At 38.5% G+C, this 21,373-nt stretch overlaps 1 protein-coding gene across 4 annotated transcripts in view; it reads left to right on the forward strand.

Moving 5' to 3' along the window:
- The first annotated feature begins 2,036 nt into the window (after window positions 1–2,036).
- The window catches only part of TADA2A (transcriptional adaptor 2A), a 51,956-nt gene continuing 32,619 nt past the window's right edge, over window positions 2,037–21,373 (forward strand). For 3 of the 4 annotated variants that reach the window (XM_040455139.1, XM_040455141.1, XM_040455142.1), the window contains exons 1-3: window positions 2,037–2,160; window positions 11,450–11,556; window positions 12,576–12,635. In XM_040455139.1, coding sequence (XP_040311073.1) covers window positions 2,136–2,160; window positions 11,450–11,556; window positions 12,576–12,635 — 192 coding nt within the window. In that variant the 5' untranslated portion in view covers window positions 2,037–2,135. Of the gene's footprint in view, window positions 2,161–10,319; window positions 10,433–11,449; window positions 11,557–12,575; window positions 12,636–21,373 lie in introns of all 4 variants that reach the window. The other variant, XM_040455140.1, reaches the window with a different exon arrangement.

The following is a 21,373-nucleotide window of genomic DNA, read 5'->3' on the forward strand; positions in this document are numbered from 1 at the left end:
GGCTTGGGGGACAAGGCGGGTGGATGGTGAGGGGAGGTGTGGGGCTACGCCGCGCTTGGGGGAGGGCGGCGCGGGCCCGGCCTGACCCCTCGGCCCCGCCTGGCGGCGAGTCTGGCGCGCCCCGCCCCCTGGGCGGCCCTGGGCGGCAGTGAGCGGCTTAGAGCTTCGGGATTCCTGTCTGTACAGTGGCGCGCCTAATTACGCCAGCAACAGCAGCTCTGGGCCATGCACCTGACCGACGTTACTTTTCCAGTCTACAAGTAGGCCTCGCTCACTAGGTAGGAGCTGAGGCCGACTGAGGCTCAGGTGAAATGACTTGCCCAAGATCACACAGTTCAATAAGGAACGAAGCAAGGAACTCATCCTTGTTTGCAAAATTCCAAAGATTGCACCAATCCAAAGATTGCACACAGAACGCCGTTCTTCACAGTGCCTGCCTTCCTTCTCCCAGTGACTTTGAATTTGGCAGATGTTAATCTGGAGCCACCACCCATCCTTTCATGGATGTTAGTGTCAGAAATATCTCTTGTGAGAAGAAAGGAGGGGAAAAAAGAAAATTACGCTTATTGCGATATTGCGATTGTGATGTGGAGTTTCAACAGAGGTTAACAGAAATGATCAAATAAGATCATTTCTGTTAACCTCTGTTGAAATGTCCCTTTTGTTCACAATCTTTAAGACATTGTGCAGGTAGTAGTCTCAGAGCTTCCTTCTTTAAAAAAGCAGCATGCCTGAGAAGGTTGGGAGGATTCAAAGATAATCCACATACAGTGGTACAACGGTACCTGGCACATAAGAAAAGTTCAGTAAATGTTGGCCATTATTTTATTACTGAGTACATAGTACCTCTTGCTAAAGCCATTTTTCTTCAGAGACTAACTCCCTGGGACTAGAGCAGGCAGAGAACCATCCTATCCCAGCCCATTTCAGAAAAGACAAGTTGTTGCTAGCCAATGCTATCTGAATGTCATATGACTTAATGATTAATTATACCTTAAGCTCAGCATACCAGGTTAAAGAAGTCACTCCAAGAGAACTACAGATGAACATTTAGTTAAAACTAACATTTGTCCATTACATTTTCTTTATTGAGTTCTTTCTCTGTGTTTGCGCTTCAAAGCATGCAGATGTGTAGTGGATAGTAGTCCCTGCTTTCATTTAGTCTAGAAATGGAAAAATATGCATCCAGAAGTAATCCTCACAAAGTAGAATGAAAAATGTCAGAAAGGAGATAGCTAAGGAGCTATGTGACTATAGAAGAAAGGTGGATATTTTCTTGGCTTAGTGTGAAATACGATTTCATTTCTACCTTCAAGAAAATACTTTGTACATTGTACAAACATTAAGTACTTGTTCAAAGAGTAACTAAGTGAACAAATGTATGTTGTAATAGACAGGGTTCCTTGGTTTCTACTAAAAGAAACTCATTCATATTAAACTATTATTAGAAAGGTAGAGAAATGAGAAGAAAAACTAAACAGTTGGGCCACCCTTGGGGATGGGGATCTCAACAGCCAGAGCTCATGGACCAAATTCTTTGATTAGTGAATGATCAAACTGCCTTCTTCCTTACATGTCTTACTGAAAATTCAGATTTCCATAAGATAGCTGGTTGCTTTAGCTGTGGGGATGAAGTATAGAGTATTGTGATTGGGAAACTGACTCATCCACATTTCATATCGTTCTAGTGGGGTTACCAAAGGAAAGAGTGTTAAGGAGAGAAGTAATACTGGGTAGAGAAAAACAGTAGTTGTGTATTAGAGATATATAATGAGGCTTACTGTGGATAATGTACCAGGTACCATGGTACATTATTTATATGGATTTTGGTATTTAATCCTCACGATAACTCTAGGAAGTAGATACTGTTTATCATACCCACTTTACAGACGAGGAAATAGGCTTATAGAGGTAAAATAATTTGCTTATCATTACAAAACTAGGATGTGGCAGAATTGAGTACATTGCATCATCTTCTCTGTATCTTATTTCTTTGAATTATCTCCTGATTGCTGTGCCACTTTGTATGTTCATAGGAGGGCATCAAGCTTTGGTGTATGTTTTGGCCAGTCCTGACTTCTTGAAGGAGCACTGCATTGAGGAAGATCAAAACAAGATTGTTTGCAAATTAGAGAATGGACCGTCTGGGTTCCTTCAGCAGTAAGTATAGTGGGAACAAGTCCCAGGCGAATATTAACAGCAAATTGAAGTAGAATTGATCAAGGAAGAAAAATAAGCACTTTGAAGTTAAACAAAGCCCTGAGAATCTGATCCTAAAGGAATAACGGTATCAAATCAGAATAAAATTAACAATATTTAGGGGCACCTGGGAGGTTCAGTCGGTTAATGTCTGACTCTTTGTTTTGGCTCAGGTCATGATCTCACAGTTTGTGGAATCAAGCCCTGAATCAGGTTCTGTGCTGATAGAATGGAGCCTACTTGGGATTCTCTCTCCCTCTCTCTCTGTCCCTCTCTCGTTCGCTCTATCAAAATAAATAAATAAACTTAAAAAAGTTAACAATACTTATTGATTGTCCATGAAACAAATAACATAAACATATCACTCTAGGTCTCATAAGAAAACTGTGCTCAGGCATAGTATGATTAATCTGCAATTAGACTTAAGAAAGCATTTGGATTACTCTTTAGAACAAGAACATATTTCAGATGCCTTGATAAGAAACAATGTCAGTGCGGGGCGCCTGGGTGACTCAGTCAGTTGAGCGACCTACTTTGGCTCAGGTCATGATCTCATAGCTCATGAGTTCGAGCCCTGCATGAGCCCCTCATGAGTTCTGAGCTGTGACAGCTCAGAGCCTGGAGCCTGCTTCAGATTCTGTCTCCTCTCTCTGCCCCTCCCCTGCTTGCTGTCTCTCTCTCTCTCTCAAAAATAAATAAAAACATTAAAAAGAAAAAAAAAAGAATGTCAGTGGTAGGATAAAAGACATGCTCCTCTCCCCCTTCTCTTTTAAAAAGGTGGAACTTGTGTTCTAAGAGTGAACCACTATAGTAATAATGCAGAGTATTATGGTATATGTGTAAAATAAATTCAGGCAGCTACAGCTATGGAGAAGAAAATATACTGTCTTTTCTTTGTTTCTGATAAGAGATTTGGCAGAAATCGGAATTGTATTGTTAGGTATTAGTAGTGTCCCAATGAGAAGAAATAAAAAGGCACTTTTGGGTGTTGTTTCCTCTTCAGCAGTTTCTTTTTCTTTTTTTTTTAATGTTTATTCATTTTTGAGAGACGGAGCGTGAGTGGGGGAGAGGCGGGGAGAGAGGGAGACACAGAATCTGAAGCAGGCTCCAGGCTCCAAGCTGTCAGCACAGAGCCTGATGGAGGGCTCGAACCCACGGACCGTGAGATCATGACCTTGAGTCAGAGGCCCAACTGACTGAGCCACCCAGGCTCCCCTCTTTTTTTTTTTTTTAATGTTTATTTAGTTTTGAGAGAGAGGGGGAATCCCAAACAGGCTCCACACTGTCAGCGCAGAGCCTGATGGGGGAGCTCAATCCCACGAACTGTGAGATCATGACCTGAGCCAAAATCAAGTGATGCTCAACCAACCGAGCTACCCAGGAGCCCCTCAGCAATTTATTTTATTTTACTTTACTTTATTTTATTTTATTTTATTTATTTTATTTTATTTTATTTTTAAATATATGAAATTGATTGTCAAATTGGTTTCCATACAACACCCAGTGCTCATCCCAAACATGCCCTCTTCAATACCCATCACCCACCCTTCCCCTCCCTCCCACCCCCCATCAGCCCTCAGTGTGTTCTCATTTTTTAAGAATCTCTTATGCTTTGGCTCTCTCCCACTCTAACCTCTCTTTTTTTTTTTTCTTCCCTTCCCCCATGGGTTCCTGTTAAGTTTCTCAGGATCCACCTAAGAGTGAAAACATATGGTATCTGTCTTTCTCTGTATGGCTTATTTCACTTAGCATAACACTCTCTAGTTCCATCCACGTTGCTACAAAGGGCCATATTTCAATCTTTCTCATTGCCATGTAGTATTCCATTGTGTATATAAACCACAATTTCTTTATCCATTCATCAGTTGATGGACATTTAGGCTGTTTCCATAATTTGGCTAATGTTGAAAGTGCTACTATAAACATTGGGGTACAAGTGCCCCTATGCATCAGTACTCCTGTATCCCTTGGGTAAATTCCTAGCAGTGCTACTGCTGGGTCATAGGGTAGGTCATTTTTTAATTTTTTGAGGAACCTCCACACTGTTTTCCAGAGTGGCTGCACCAGTTTGCATTCCCACCAACAGTGCAAGAGGGTTCCTTTTTCTCCACATCCCCTCCAGCATCTATAGTCTCCTGATTTGTTCATTTTGGCCACTCTGACTGGCATGAGGTGATATCTGAGTGTGGTTTTGATTTGTATTTCCCTGATGAGGAGCGACGCTGAAAATCTTTTCATGTGCCTGTTGGCCATCCGGATGTCTTCTTTAGAGAAGTGTCTATTCATGTTTTCTGCCCATTTCTTCACTGGATTATTTGTTTTTCAGGTGTGGAATTTGGTGAGCTCTTTATAGATTTTGGATACTAGCCCTTTGTCCGATATGTCATTAGCAACTATCTTTTCCCATTCCGTTGGTTGCCTTTTAGTTTTGTTGATTGTTTCCTTTGCTGTGCAGAAGCTTTTTCTCTTCATGAGGTCCCAATAGTTCATTTTTGCTTTTAATTCCCTTGCCTTTGGGGATGTGTCAAGTAAGAAATTGCTATGGCTGAGGTCAGAGAGGTCTTTTCCTGTTTTCTCCTCTAGGGTTTTGATGGTTTCCTGTCTCACATTCAGGTCCTTTATCCATTTTGAGTTTATTTTTGTGAATGGTGTGAGAAAGTGGTCTAGTTTCAGCCTTCTGCATGTTGCTGTCCAGTTCTCCCAGCACCATTTGTTAAAGAGACTGTCTTTTTTCCATTGGATATTCTTTCCAATGGATATTCTTTCCATTTCAAAGATTAGTTGGCCATACTTTTGTGGGACTAGGTCTGGGGTTTCTAATCTATTCCATTGGTCTATGTGTCTGTTTTTGTGCCAGTACCATGTTGTCTTGATGATTACAGCTTTGTAGTAGAGGCTAAAGTCTGGGATTGTGATGCCTCCTGCTTTGGTCTTCTTCTTCAAAATTACTTTGGCTATTCGGGGCCTTTTGTGGTTCCATGTGAATTTTAGGATTGCTTGTTCTAGCTTCGAGAAGAATGCCCTCAGCAATTTCTTAAAAAGCCTCTTATTTACTCTGTCATCATACTCCTATAAAATTAAGACAGAATGAAGTCTTCAAACACATCTAGTTCAAATCTCTCATTTTACATATGGAAAAAACCTGAATGAATTTTTCTAATGCTGGAAGTGTAAACAGAAACCACTCCTGTTTCCCTTTTTAAGATAATTTTTAGGGGCACCTGGGTGGTGCAATCAGTTAAGTGTCTGACTCTGGGTTTCAGCTCAGGTCATGATCTCAACAGTTTGTGAGTTCGAGCCCCTACTTGAAATTCTCTCTCCCTCTCTCTGCTGCTCCCCTGCTCATGTCCTCTGTCTCTCAAAATAAATAAACTTAAAAAAATTAAAAAATATAAAATAAAATAATTTTGGAACTTTTTTTCTGGAAATAATTTCAAACTTACAGGAAAGTTAGAAGAATAAGAATCATACAAATAATCCCCATACACTTGTTAACTTCTTACTCCTTTGCACGTATTCTTTCTTTTTAAGTATATAAATATATATATTAGATTTAATATGTATATATATATACTGTATTATATACTTATAGGTAGACAGAGATACCCCATTTTTTCTTCAGAGTCATTTAAAGGTAAAGGACATAGATCATGTCCCTTTACCCCTAAGTACTTTATTGCTTATTTCCTAAGAATAGGGATATTCTGTTTTATAACTTCAGTAATCAACTTTAGTGAACTTAATATCAATAAAATACTTTTATCCACTCTACCATCTGTTGTTCAGTTTTGTAAGCTTGACTCAACAATGTCCTTTATGGTGTTTTTTTCATTCCAGTACAGGATATAGTCAGGGGTCAGGTCTAACATTAAGTTGCTAAGTTTCTTTAGCCTTCTTTAAGTTGAAACATTTCCACAGCCTTTGTCTTTAGTCACATTGATACTTTTTTTTTTTTTTTAATGTTTATCTTACTTTTGAGAGAGAGGGAGACACAGAATCTGAAACAGTCTCCAAGTTCCAAGGTGTCAGACACTGATGCGGGGTTCGAACCCACGAACCATGAGATCATGACCTGTGCTGAAGTCAGACACTCAACCGACTGAGCCACCCAGGTGCCCTCATGATGTTGATACTTTTGAAGAATACAGGCCCACCCTTCCTCCCTCCCCCTTTTTAAAATAGAGGTTTCTCGTTTTGGGTTTGTTTGGGTCTTACTCTACCCCTCGTTGGTGATAATGGTTTGAAGACCCAGTCATGGTGTTTATTTTTCTCCACTGTATACTTTGTATTTTTCTCTTGCATATAATAAATAATCCATAGGAAGACACTTTCAGGCCGTAAAATATCTTGCTCCTCATCAAATTTCTCCTTAGATTTAACATCCATTATGATTTTTGCCTGATCCAATCTTTACTGTCATGGTTGCAAAATGATGTTTTTTCCCCCCAAATGCAGCACTCTCCAAATTTGCTAGTTAGCACTTATATAATCTGTTTATATAATTATATGTATTACAGATAATATATATAATGATATGTGTTTATAATTTTTTGATTATATAATCAAGACACCTCCCATCTCCCTTATTTATTTGACTTAAGTGTGGACACATGAATTCCTATTTTCAAGAGTTTATAATTCATTATTATACTTAATTATTTTGGTTCCCAGATTGTCCCAATTTGACCACTGTGAGAACTTCATTCTGTCTCCTGCATCCTTGTGACATAACACCCATCACTTTTTTGAGCATCTCCTTACTTTTTGGCTATATGTTCCAGGTGCATCTTGTATCTCCCCTGCCCCAGCCCTGGAATTAGCCACTTCTCTGAGGAGCCCTGGTCCTTTTAGAGGGGAATGACATTAGAGACCAAGATCTAGTCATTTTTCATTGCTACTAGCATGTCTTTATCTTGGTCCTTTGGCCCACAGAGCTCTGAAATATGTGTATATATGCTGTGTACGTATATACCAACATACATTATATCTGTTCATACATACACTTTTAAGAAATCGTGAGTTCACACTGATACATCCCATTCATCTTCATAGGCTTTTTTCTTGTTTTCTCCCATTCTTTATTTGTATGTCCTTTCCTCAGTGAGAACCTTGACTCCCAACATCAGCACATTTACTCATTTGCTCAGTTTTTTAATACATCCAAAATTATCTCAGAATTGCTTTTCACATACCGCTACATGTAACAGACCTACTTCAACAAGTTCAGGATTTGTTTGCAATTCTCCCCTGCATCACCCAAGAATATCCCCTATTCTTATAATTAAATGTTCATAAGTTACTTGGATTTTTTTTTCCTTTTCAGTGTGGTTATAGTATTCTTTTGAAGTACTATCGGGTTCATTTGTTGATTCTGCTTTTCGTTTTCCCTTTTTATATTTATTAATTTTTTTTTTGTAAATTTGTATAACATACACTTCCAAAAATCAAAACTATACAAAAATATATATTTAGAGAATTGTTACTCCTTTCTGTGTCTCTTCCACTCCATTCCATCACCTCCCCACCCCTTTGTAGGTGTCTAACTTCATTGTTTTCTAGTTTATCTGTCCTTTATTTCTTTTTGCAAAGAAAAGCAGACATACATGTGTTTGGGTTTTTCCCCCCTCTCATTTCTTACAGGAAAGGTAGCATCCTATGTAAGTTTTTTTGCAGTTTGGTTTTTTCACTTAATAGTATCTTCTTAGAAATACTATATTAGATTGTAAAGGTCATTGTTGGATATCTAGGTAGTATTTTGTAATTTACAAATAATGTTCTAATGCATTCCTATTAGCAGTATATGAGAATACCTATTTCTCTACATTCTTAGTAAGAGAGTATTATCAAGCTTTTGAATTTTTGCCAATCTGATGGGTGAGAAATTATATCTCTATAGCTTTCTCTTATGAGTGCAGTTGAGTGTCATTTCATATGTTTGAGGGCCATTTTTAAATTTTCTCCCTTTTTTCTAGTTATTCATTTCTTTTGCAATAGGATTTTTGTTCTTTTTTCCCCCTCAGTTTTTATTTTATTTTATTTTTTTTAATGTTTATTTACTTTTGAGAGAGAGAGAGAGACCACGAGTTGAGGAGGGGGTAGAGAGAGAGAGGGAGATGCAAAAGCCGAAGCAACCTCCAGGCCTGGAGCTGTCAGCACAGAGCTGGATGTGGGGCTCCAACTCGAACTGTGAGATCATGACCTGAGCCAAAGTCGGACGCTTAACCGACTGAGCCGCCCAGGCGCCCCTCCCCCTCAGTTTTTAAAAGTTCTTTGTATATCAGGGACTTTAGCCCTTTATCTGTAATACGTTTGCAAATAATTTCTTCTAGGCTACTTGCCTTTTTTATCTTGCTTGTGGTATTTTTTGCCCTGGAAGTTTTTTGTTCCTGTTATTTATGTAGTCAAACTTACTGACCTTTTATTGCCTTTAGATTTTGAATGATGGCAAAAAAGTCTTTCCATACTCCTAGGTTATAGAAAAGTTGTAGAATGTCTCTGTGAAGGAGAGTTTGGCTACGTGTATCAAAAACCCTCTGTAGGCTTGACAGTTCTAGAAAAATATATTTTCTGAGGAATACAGCCGCATTCTTCGTAATAGTGAAAAGTTGGAAACAACATAAATGCCCATCAGTAGGGAACTGGTTAGATTTGTTGTTTTCAGCCTTACAAGACCCCATGTTTTCTTTTTAGAATATTTTTAGAGCCCCTTCACTCTTTGGAGAGGAAATACACAGATAACATAGCACATCTACACCCATGATTTTAAAGAAACAGAAATAATAATGCCCTAACTATAATACAAAGGATAAATAAAAGAGAATAATGAACTAATGTAATTTATAATAAAATATGTATCTCAATATGCTTAGACACGATTTCAGTAGAAGACATAATAATGACAAGTAGTCAGATGCTTAACACCCATATTTTGAATCATTGTGCATCTTACAACTACAAAAGCACAGTGATTCATGTGTGTTGTATTGGTGACTCAGAAACCCCACAAGCTTGAATAACTCTTGGTAAAGTTCTGAACAAAACAAGATATAATCTCCTGTAGAAGTATGTGCAGTTGCCTTCTTAGAAAATTAAATGTATTTTAAAACTATCAAAAACATTTTGTTTTATATGTAATATGGAATTAAGTTCTAGGTCATGTAATTATGAACAGGTTTTTCACCACCTTGAATGTCTGTTGGGACATTTGAAAGTTATGTAGGACACAGGCCACTTTTTTGTTGTGTAGGTATGTCTTGAGTCTTGTAGGATATCTAGCATCCATGGTCCTAAACCTGCTAAATGCCAGTAGTGCTCTCTAGTCATTGTGGCCAACGAAAAAACATTTCCTCAGATTTCCAAAATGCCTTCTTACGGGGCAGTGGAAAACCATTAGGTTAGATGGTTGTTACAATGGAATATTATTCATCCATTAAAAAGAACGATGTATGTGTACTATCACGAAAGATGTTTGACAGTATATTGTCAAGTGAAAAAAAAAAGGCTACAAAACATCGTGTATGGTATCTCACTTTTGTTAAATATATATACACACATAAAAGACTAGAAATCAAAATATTAATAGAGGATGACTTTATGCCTTTGTTGTCTAAAATTTTTTAACTATAAATTGGATTTTTACTAAATAATCCCTTCTTGGGGCACCTAGGTGGCTCAGTAGGTTAAGCATCTGACTCTTGATTTCGTCTCAGGTCATAGTCTCCCGGTTGTGAGATCGAGCCCCATGTCGAGCTCTCCACTAAGTGTGGAGCCAGTTTAAGATTCTCTCTCTTCCTCTGTACCTCTCTCCTGCTCACAAGTGGTCTCTCTCTATAAAAAAATAAAAAATTACTTCTTGATGTAAAGGTTTAAAAGCTCTTTTACTTGGGTCCAGGACTGACTTTTTTTCCTGAAGAAAGAAAAACAAGCTTACATCATTAAAATAAAAGAATGTGAGGAAGAAGGTAATTTGGTAAAAATTGTCATCTGACAATATAAAACAATTTTTGTTGTTCCATGTCAAAATTTAAAATGGGAGAAGTGGGGTAGTTGCTGTTCCCTATATTTATTTTGAAGCTATTGCCAGAAGGATTATGTTTCTTTCCCCTGTTATTTTCCTCCAGGTCTTCATTTAGAAACAAATGAAAAGAACAATAAATAATCATCACTTGAAGGAGGGAAAGGTGCCTTGAAGAGTGTTTCTTGGACTCTAGGAAGGAAAATGCTATTACAGAATGTGAGAAATCCTGCCCTAGGCTATAAGCAAATTAAATCCTTTCATCTTCCTTCAAAGCCTGTATTTTCTTAAGACTTCTGCTGTTGATCATAGAAAACTACTTGGCTAAGTTGCCCTAACTCTAGAGGGGCAGAGTTTGGAGCAACCAGGGACACACATATCGGCCTTTAAATCACTTGAAAGAGTTTGGATTGTACCTCTTGCCTTAATATTTCAGAGATGGTATGGTCATTGGAAATGGAGGAAGGTCTGCTTTGTTCTCTACTGTGAGAGAAAGGAAGGGAGCTTTCCTGGGTTTAAATTTCAACTCAGATATAAAGTTGTATATCCCAAGACATTTATTTATTTGTTTGTTACATTTATTCATTCATTTTGAGAGAGAGAGGGAGGGGCAGAGAGAGTGAGAGACAGAATCCCAAGCTCAGTGTGGGGCTCAAACTCATGAACCTTGAGATCATGACCCAGGATGAAATGAAGAGTTGGACACTCAACCGACTGAGCGTCCCAGGCACCCCTCAAGCCCTCAAGACATACATTTAAAGTTTTTCCCTCCAACTTTGATTATGAAAATTTGCAAACTTAAGGAAAAGTTGAAAGAACACTACAGTGATTACTTGTTGGCTGCTACCTACATTTAACAATCACTAACATTTTGTCAGATTTGTTTTACCTAAGAATACCTATGTGTTGTATAGGTATGTGACATTTTCTCCCTTGCAGAAATAACCGGGGGCGGGGGGCGGCTTGTGTTTGTAAATTTCTCTGCAGGGGAAATTACTTATCTACTTAAATGCTGTGTATAGTAGTAGATACTACTGTAGGAAGAAACAAAGCTGCCCTGAAGAAAAAGGAACGTAATTTTCATTTTTTCTTACTTAGAATGAGCTCATCTTGTTTCCAAGACAAGTGGAGTCTTCCGTGTAGCTCACCACCTGTATGGTTATTTGCAAATTTTCACCTTCTTGGCACTTAAGGTAATCATGTTTTGAAACTAGTATATTTTTCTTTTTGTTCTAGATGATCCCTCTGATAAACCACCTTGCCGAGGCTGCTCCTCCTACCTCATGGAGCCTTACATCAAGTGTGCTGAATGTGGGCCACCCCCTTTTTTCCTCTGCTTACAGGTAACTCATTAAGGACATGCTTGCTTTTCCTGGCTTAATTTTATGGATACAGTAAATTCAGAGATCACTGTAGATTATTCAGAAGGATCATACTTTCTTAAATCAGTTCCTTCTACTTTGTTTTTCATTACACATTTTATCAGTGAAAAGTTGGGGAATAGAGCAGATGAATGACACAAACTGTTGAATATTCCACATTTCTGTATCAACCTAATGCTCAAAACTGTTTTTGCCAGTAGATTTAAAGTATTGAGATACAGGAAACAGAATTGGAGGATTATTCCTTTTGATGGCACCTATGACATTGTTTATTGTCTTACTGCAGAGTGGTCTTTGGGCAGGTGACAAACAAGGGAATAATCATTCTGTAATTGATGATAATAATAATAGTAATTATAAGTGCTTACTCTATTGTCAGACACTCTTTTGAGTAATTTATATGAATTAACCTTTAGTTTATCACTATAACCCTATGAAGTGTAGGTATGATTAGCATCCCCATTTTATAGAGGAAACTCAGGCAAAGAGAGGTTAAGTAATTTACTCAAGGTCACACAGCAAATACATATTTTATTGGACCCAGGACACTGTTGATTATATGAAGCATCCCAGTTTTAGAAATGTTAAATGGCTGATGGAAGTTGTAATATACTTTTTATTACAAGATGAATCCTCATTTCACAGTTTTAAAATATAAAAAAAATACATGTCTCAGAGTTGCCTAAATACTTTAAGTATGGAGCCAGGATTCAAATTTAGTCCATCTGATTCCAGGGCTTATGCTGTAATCAAAAGAGAAGATGTCTTAGGAAAAAGTCTGGTTTTTCTCCCCCAGATTGTGAGGGCCACTGAAGAGCTATGGTCATGAACGTAGCCATCCTCTTGTGGCTATAGACAAAATTGAATGAATTCTTAAAAACTCATCACAAGAGTAGAGTACCCCCAAACCATCTTCTACCCTGTAAGAAAGCATTTCAAAAAGTAGTTTTTTGGTAACTTAATTTTCCTTTCTTTTGCAGTGTTTCACTCGAGGATTTGAGTACAAGAAACATCAAAGTGATCATACTTATGAAATAATGGTAATGATGAAGTTGCAGGGAATTTCCATTCATTTGTCAAGTATTGTACTGAGAATGTCTTTTTTTCTTCATCTTCAAGTATCTCCTTGCCTTTTCTTTCCTCTTCTTCTGAATTAGGTAATCATTTCCCAGTGAGTGGTTTTTTTTTTTAAGTTACTTATGTGTGTGCATGTGGGAGGGAGGGGCAGAGAGAGAATCCCAAGCAGTCTCCACACTGTTAGCACAGAGCTTGACAGGGGGCTCCATCCAGCGAACCGCAAGATCATGATCTGAGCCAAAATGAAAAGTCGAAGGCTTAACTGACTGAGCCACCCAGGCACCCTCCCCGCCAGTAAGTGTTTTAGGGTCTTATGGATCTACTAAGGCATTTAAGTCAAAAAATCATTTTATATACTCAGATTTTTGTTTCAAATTTAAAAAGAATTTAAGAGTACTTATTGAGGGACAGCTGGCTGGCTCAGTTAATAGAGCATGACTCTTGATCTTGGTGTTGTGAGTTCGAGCCCCATGTTGAAGGTAGAGTTTATGTTAAATAGTTTTAAAGATTATAAAAAAAAAAAAAAAGTAGGGGCATCTGGGTGGTTCAGTCAGTTAAACGTCTGACTCTTGGTTTTAGCTCAGGTCATGATCTCACAGTTCATGGGTTTGAACCCTGAGTCAGGGTCTACACTAACAGCACAGGGCCTGCTTGGGATTCCCTCTCTCCTCTCTCTCTGCCCTTTTCCGTGTTTGAACTCTATCTCAAAATAAATAAATAAACAAACAAACAAACTTTACCCCAAAATAAATAAATAAAATTTAAAAATGAAAAAAAAATACTGAGTTTTACTGATGTAAGTTTAAGAGGTATAGGGCATTTTAGGTTTACTGATGAACATGTAGTGAATGTATTGTTGCTGTGTTTTGGCTAATGATACCATGTGGTTCCTGCGGGCAGTAGTGAAGTTTATGTCTGGCACTCCCTCCTCTTGCATTGGAGAAATTAGTTACCCTCTGAGAGTTAAGTTATAAAATGAACATAGAGTGAATGGTATAAGACACAAAATTACTTTGAAGAGACAGACTGGCTTATAGGCCAGAATAAGACTTGGCAGTAACTTGATTGGTTGTATTGCCACCTCTAAAGAAAGAATGAGAGGCAGATGCTGGTAGTGTCTTTCCAAGTTCTAGTCAGAGGAATGGGCCCTTTAATAAACAAAAATGAATATATGGTCTACCTGGCAGGTATATGTATCTTTGTCAAGATAGTTTTGTCAGTTATTAGAACATTACTCTTAGTTCACCAAGTAGTTTTCTTACATTTGCCCTCCCATTGACTTTTTCTTACAAGAAAGAAGACTGGCTAGGCATCTTAACAGTAATAATTTCACACTGGATTAATCCATTGATATTTGTATTAGTTTTCTATTGCTGCCATAGCATATTATCAGAAATTAAGTGGCCTAAGACAACACAAATTTATCATCTTGCAATTCTGTAGGTCAGTAGGCCATTAAGCTCACCCAGCTTGCTATAGGTCCCATAATGTCAAAATGAGGGTATTGCCAGCCTGGGCTTTTATCTAGATGCATTGGGAGAAAGTCTGCTTCCAGTCAACTTCCAATCTGCTTCCATTCTCACTCAGGTTATTGACAGTATTCACTGCCTTGAGGTTTTAGGACTAATGCTACTCTCTTCCCTCAATTGGCTGTTGGCCCGGGCTTGCTCTAGGCCTCTAGAGGCCTCACTTCCTCCATATTTGAAGCTAGCAATGGCCAGGAGTTCTTGAGGGTTATTGATGAAATGCCTAGAGCCCCTCTGACCTCTCCTGCCTATCTTTGCTGAATTTCTCCAACTCTCCTGCCTCCTTTCTTCTTTTTTTTTTTTTAAAGGAAATTTTATTTATTTATTATAAGTAATCTCTACACACAAGGGGCTTGAATTTACAACCTCGAGATTAAAAGTCTCATCTTCTTCCAACTAAGCCAGCCAGGTGCCCTTCTCTTGTCTCCCTCTTCTACTTTTTTTTTTTTTTTAAGTATGTTTATTTAGAGAGATCAGAGTTTGAGTGGGGGAGGAGCAGAGAGGGGAGAGAGAGAGAGAGAGAGAGAGAGAGAAAGAATCCCAAGCAGGCTCCGTGCTGTTAGCACAGAGCACCACACAGGGCTTGATTCAGAGCTCACAGTTCATGAGACCATGACATGAGCCAAAACCAAGAGTCCCCGCTTATTCGACTGAGCCACCCAGGCGCCCCTCCATCTTTTACTTTTAAAGGCTCCTGTGATTACATTGGGCCCACCTGAATTATCCAGGCTGCTCTCCCTATTTTAAGGTCAACTGATTAGTGCCTTAATCCTATCAGCATAATCCCATCAGCAGTATCTAGTTAGTATTTGATTGAATAATGAGGGATCAGGAATCTTGGGAGGAAAGGGGCACATCTTTGGAATTCTGCCTACCAAAGTGCCATAATGTATCTACTTCAGTCTCTTAAAAGTTTAGAAAGGGTGGATTTTAGCATCTCTGAGTCTGATTATTTGTGGGGTCCTGTTTAAGATGAGTTTCTGGGCCTACAATGCTGAGACTCAGAGCCTGGTCCATAATTAATTAAAGAAATGCTCCTTAGTAAGAGTTCTTGGCAACCAACTGGCTAGACTTCGGCTATCTCTCTCTTAACACTTTCAGTCTTCTAAATAGTTTCTCCACTCATTGTAAGATTTGGAATAAATTTTTTTATATTAGACTTTGTTTCATGGAGCATTTATAGGTTTGCAGCAAAATTGAGTAGAAAGTATAGGGATTTCCCGTATACTTCTGCCCCCACCCATGCATAGCCTCTCCCATTAACAACATCCCCCATCAGAGTAGTACATTTATTATAACTAATGAACCTACATTGGCACTGCATTGTTATCCAGAGTGCCTGTTTACATCAGAGTTCACTCTTGGTGTTGTACATTCTGTGATGTATATATTACAACTTGGTGTTGTACATTCTGTAATGTAATATATAATGTCACATATCCACCGTTATAATGTCTTACAGAGTAGTTTCATGGCCTTAAAAATCCTCTGTACCCTGCCTGTTCATCCATCCCCCCGACCCCCCACCTCTGGCAACCACTGATCTTTTTACAGTTTCTATGGTTTTTGAGTTGCTTTTCCCAGAATGTCTTAAAATCGGAATCCTATGGTATATAGTCTTTCAAATTGACTTCTTTCACTTGATAATACTTGTTTGAGTTTCCTCCATGTCTTTTCAGGCTTGATTGTTTATTTGTTTTTGTTTTTAGCACTAAATAATACTGCATTGTCAGGGACTCCTGGGTGGCTCAGTCGGTTGAGCATCTCTGACTTTGGCTCAGGTCATGATCTCACAGCTCGTGAGTTCTCGAGCCCTGCGTCGGGATCTGTGCTGACAGCTCAGAGCCTGGAGCCTGCTTCAGATTCTGTGTCTCCCTCTCTCTGCTCTAACCCACTCGCATTCTGTCTCTCTCAAAAATAAATAAACGTTAAAAAAAATTTAAAAATAATACTGCATTGTCTGAACATACCACAGGTTATCCATCCACCTACTGAAGGACATCTTGGTTGCTTCCAAGTTTTGGCAATTGTGAATAAAGCTGTTATGAACATTCATGTACAAGTTTTTGTGTGTACATAAGTTTTCAACTCCTTTGAGTAAATACAAAGGAGTGCAATTGCTGGATCACATGTATGAGTATGTTTAGTTTTGTAAGAAAACCGCCAAACTTGTCTTCTGAAGTGTCAGTATCATTTTGCATCCCCACCAGCAACAATGAGAGTTCCTGTTGCTCCACATCTTTGCCTGCATTTCATACCAGTCATTGTTATGCATTTTGGCCATTCTTTTTTTTTTTTTTTTAAACGTTTATTATTTTGGGGACAGAGAGAGACAGAGCATGAACGGGGGAGGGGCAGAGAGAGAGGGAGACACAGAATCAGAAACAGGCTCCAGGCTCCGAGCCATCAGCCCAGAGCCCGACGCGGGGCTCGAACTCACGGAGCGCGAGATCGTGACCTGGCTGAAGTCGGACGCTTAACCGACTGCGCCACCCAGGCGCCCCACATTTTGGCCATTCTAATAGGCATATAGTGGCATCTCTTTTAATTGATGTGACATTTCTCTGATAAGATATGATGTGAAACATCTTCTCATATGAAAATTTTTTCCTCTTTTGTCATTGCAAAATAAATGAAGGGTTGGGAAAATATGGTCAAGCTATCTATGACTTTGAGTTTGTTTCACTAACACATCAGATCTTTAGAAAGGTGGTTTATTTTTCTCATATTCACACCAAAATGCCTGGAACCGAAACAGATTTATTCATTTGAATTGTGAAAACAATTCCTTAAAAGATAATTTAGTGTAGGCAGGGTAGATTGATGGTTATCCACTGTAGGAAAAGTGACCATGAGCTCTCTCTAGCTGTTCTGGGCACCTTGCCTTCTGCATAATGCTGAAAGCACTAAATTTCACTCTAAGTCCAATTAATTCTTCTGATTACATCATCCTTTTCTCACATATTCAACACCCATACAAACACATTTCAGAATTCTGCCCTTTGGGGAGTTTTTGGAGGTTCCTAATACTCCCTTTTTTCCTGCAGTCTTATCTATTCCCAGATAAGGAAAAGAAGAATCTTTCCTTCTGTAGGATTTTTTTTTTTAATTTTTTTTTTTTCCAACGTTTTTATTTATTTCTGGGACAGAGAGAGACAGAGCATGAACGGGGGAGCGGCAGAGAGAGAGGGAGACACAGAATGGGAAACAGTCTCCAGGCTCCGAGCCATCAGCCCAGAGCCTGACGCGGGGCTCGAACTCACGGACCGCGAGATCGTGACCTGGCTGAAGTCGGACGCTTAACCGACTGCGCCACCCAGGCGCCCCACCTTCTGTAGGATTGATGACCAAATTTTGGCTTTCTACACATGAAGCCACTAAAAACCTGATTTTTTCCTTTTTTTTTTTTTTCATTTGAAACCACAGAAAACTTTAAATGGTTTTTTAGTACTTTTGTCATCTCACAGTGCTGTATTTTTGGAAGTTACTCATGCTGTGGTAGGTGGTGCATTAATCAAGATTTCTGAGTTCTATGCCTATTTTTGTCTTATAATTCTTAGAACCTTGAATAAGTCAAGGCACCTCCTTCTGCCACACCCTTTATACCAGTGATCTTAAACTTTGGTGCCTAAGAGTCACCTGGGAGCTTCTTCAAATTATAGATTCCTAGACCCTGCTCTTAGAGATTCTGGTTAGTAAGGCTGAGATTGCGTTCAGGATTTGAATAACACTGATTCAACTTTAAGAAAACTATCTTATGCCTATTTATTTATTTGGTATAGAAAGTCTTTTCTCACAGTAAAGCTCGTGAGGGCTAATTAATATTCTAAATACTGTTTTAGAAATAACGTAGGCTCTTCAACCATGAATTGTCATATGTATTTATTATGATACTTGCCAGATTGATTATTATGAATATAGACATAGACTCTGAATGTATGATTTAGGCTTCTCTTTTGGATCTTCTGGTACCTCATGTGCTGGGCATATTCATAGTATGTGCTCAGATAAAAACATATTGCTTATAGCAGTGTAATTTCACAAATCACAGAAATTTTTTTTTTGGTCATCAGCAAAAGGTACAACAATTTCTGAAGGCCTATGAAATCTGAAGATCTCTTGTGTCACCTTTTTAAAAAAACTTATAGAAAATTTTATGTGTATACTAAAATAGAATATGTTTCAGTTATCTGTTGCTACCGAATAGTTATTTCAAAACTTTGTGGTATAAAATAACTAAGAGTTGGGGCGCCTGGGTGGCGCAGTCGGTTGGGTGGCGCAGTTGGTTAAGCGTCCGACTTCAGCCAGGTCACGATCTCGCGCTCCGTGAGTTCGAGCCCCGCGTCAGGCTCGGGGCTGATGGCTCGGAGCCTGGAGCCTGTTTCCGATTCTGTGTCTCCCTCTCTCTCTGCCCCTCCCCCGTTCATGCTCTGTCTCTCTCTGTCCCAAAAATAAATAAAAACAAAAACAAAAATAAAATAAAATAAAATAAAAATAAAATAACTAAGAGTCAGGAATTCAGATTGGGCACAGTGAGGGTGGCTTTCAGTTCCACATGATGTGTTTGAGGCTGGAAGTCCACGGGGCTTTTTTCACACCACTGCTGGCACCTCAGAATGGCTTGGTTAGGAGTCATCTGGGACATCTTAACTGTTATTTCATCAGGTAGCCTTGGAGCTTCTTCCTCCCCATGTGGCCTGTACACCTGGTCTTTCCAGCAAGGAAGCTAGGTTTCTTACATGGTGGTTCAGGGCTCCCAAGACCACAAAAATGGAAGTGGCCAGGGCTTGAGCAAGTCACAGGTCCAGCCCATATTAAGTGAGAAGGGACTGCACCAGGATGTGATTGTTAACTACCTCTTAAACTGTCAACTCATAGCCTATGTTGTTTCATCTAAACTCTCACTTTTCCAGATTATTTTGAAGCAGATCCCTCAGATTTCATACCAGTTCATCTATAAATGTTTTACTAGATCTCTCTAAAATTTAAAAGTAATTCAATCACTTTTCATGTTTCCCAGTCATGTCATAAAAGCTTTTTAAAAATATCTCTGTTCCCTTCTCTGCCCCTGAAATAATTACTGTTCTGGTTTTTATCACCATAGATCAGTTATGCATATTGTAGAACTGCATATAAGTGGATTCATATCGTATGTACTCTTGTTTCTGGTTTCCTTCAGCATATTTTTGAGATTCGTTCATATTGTGTATAGTAGTTCATTCCTTTTTATTACTGAATAATATTCCATGAATGTGACACTGTTATGAATATGACACTGTTGATGGTTACCTGGGCTTTGCCTAGTTTGGGGCTTTTATGAATAAAGCTGTTATTGACATTCTTTTTTTTTTTTAATTTTATTCTTTTAAATTTATATCTAAATTAGTTAGCATATAGTGTAACAATGATTTCAGGAGTAGATTCCTTAATGTCCCTTACCCATTTAGCCCATCCCCCCTCCCACACCCCCTCCAGTAACCCTCTGTTTGTTCTCCATATTTAACAGTCTCTTATGTGTTGTCCCCCTCCCTATTTTTATATTGTTTTTGTTTTCCTTCCCTTATGTTCATCTGTTTTGTCTCTTAAAGTCCTCATATGAGTGAAGTCATATGATTTTTGTCTTTCTCTGACTAATTTCACTTAGCATAATACCCTCCAGTTCCATCCATGTAGTTGCAGATGATGAACATTCTTGTATAAGGCTTTCTGTGGACATATATTTCTGTCTTTCTTGGATAAATGCTTAAGACTGGAATTTCTGGGTCATAGAATAAATGATTGTACATTTTTAACTTTTTAAGAAACTGTCAGAAAGTTTCTTGAGTAGTTGTAGTGTTTTATACCTCTGCTAGCAGTGAATGAGAATTCTGATTGTTCGACCGACATGCTTGCCAACTTTTAGCTTTTTTAGTGGGTTTCGTGAGTGTGTAGTGGCATCTACATGTTTTTAACTTTTGCAGTGTGTTTTCATTGGATTACAAACGAGGTCCATAAATTCCAATTGGTTGTTTCTTACATGTTCTTTTTCTTTTTTAGTGTTTATTGACTTTTGAGAAAGAGAGAGCACAAGTGGGGGAGAGGCAGAGAGAGAGGGATACACAGAATCCGAAGCAGGCTCCAGGCTCTGAGCTATCACCACAGAACCCAATGCAAGGCTCAAACTCACGAACTGAGAGAACATGACCTGAACTGAAGTCAGCCACTTATCCCACTGAGCCACCCAGGCGCCCCTCTTACCTGTTTTCTATTCTGTGGGTGCTCCCTCTCCCTCTCCCCTACCCTCACTCTTTCTCTTGTTTCTTTTGGTTTATTTGATTTTTTTTAAAAATATGAGTTCTTTGTCTTACAGATATTAGTACAGTTTGGATTTTGCTGATTAACATATTTTTCTGTGTTCTGTGTTTCCTGTAAATTGGTAGTTACATATAGCGGCTACATCAGGTTTATTTATGATCATTGTGTAGGTCTGTTCATTAGGGATTGCAAAATAGTTATCTTTTTAATCCTAGTACTCTTAATTTATGAGATAAAACAATTCTGTAAAAAGAAACACCTCATCATTATGTGGTTACCCTGAGGTAAAGTTTGTACAAGAAAGGCAGGATAAATAACATTATTTCCCTTTGTGTTCTAGGTTTGAAAGTATGAGTTGATTCCCTGGCATCTCCTAGATATTTAGAAGAGTTGATGTGTTTCATTCCTTTGCAGTTATTATCCTTATTGATGCTCAAAATGGTTAATGGGAGCATCTATAAGTTGGCCTGCAAATCTTTTTGACATGACTCTTGTAGTCTTTGAGTGTCTTTGCTGTTCATTATGACAAAATATTCTGGTCTCATCTGGTACATTTTCTAACTTAGAATCAGGTCTTTAAAGAATCCTGTTTCCTTTCGTGGGGAATAGTATTTAGTGGCTGCATACTGCGCATTAGAGGTGTTCGTTGCTACTGGGTTGGTCATTGTTTCTGGATTTTTTCATTGTACAGTGTTAGGAAGTTATTCTTTTGAGACAAAATATATCGTAAGTTGATACTAAAACTTTCAATTCAAATATAAGATTATAAGGTTTTTACATAATCTCATAGATCTTATATCGTTTTAATCCACAGCACAATTACTTACTTGCTTTGCTTTATCCCGTAACACATCCGCGTACAATAATCTCAGAAAAACTAG

Source organism: Herpailurus yagouaroundi, unplaced genomic scaffold, assembly GCF_014898765.1.
Source record: "Herpailurus yagouaroundi ecotype Mexico unplaced genomic scaffold, PumYag 215, whole genome shotgun sequence".
In the NCBI taxonomy this organism is placed as follows: Eukaryota; Metazoa; Chordata; class Mammalia; order Carnivora; family Felidae; genus Herpailurus; species Herpailurus yagouaroundi.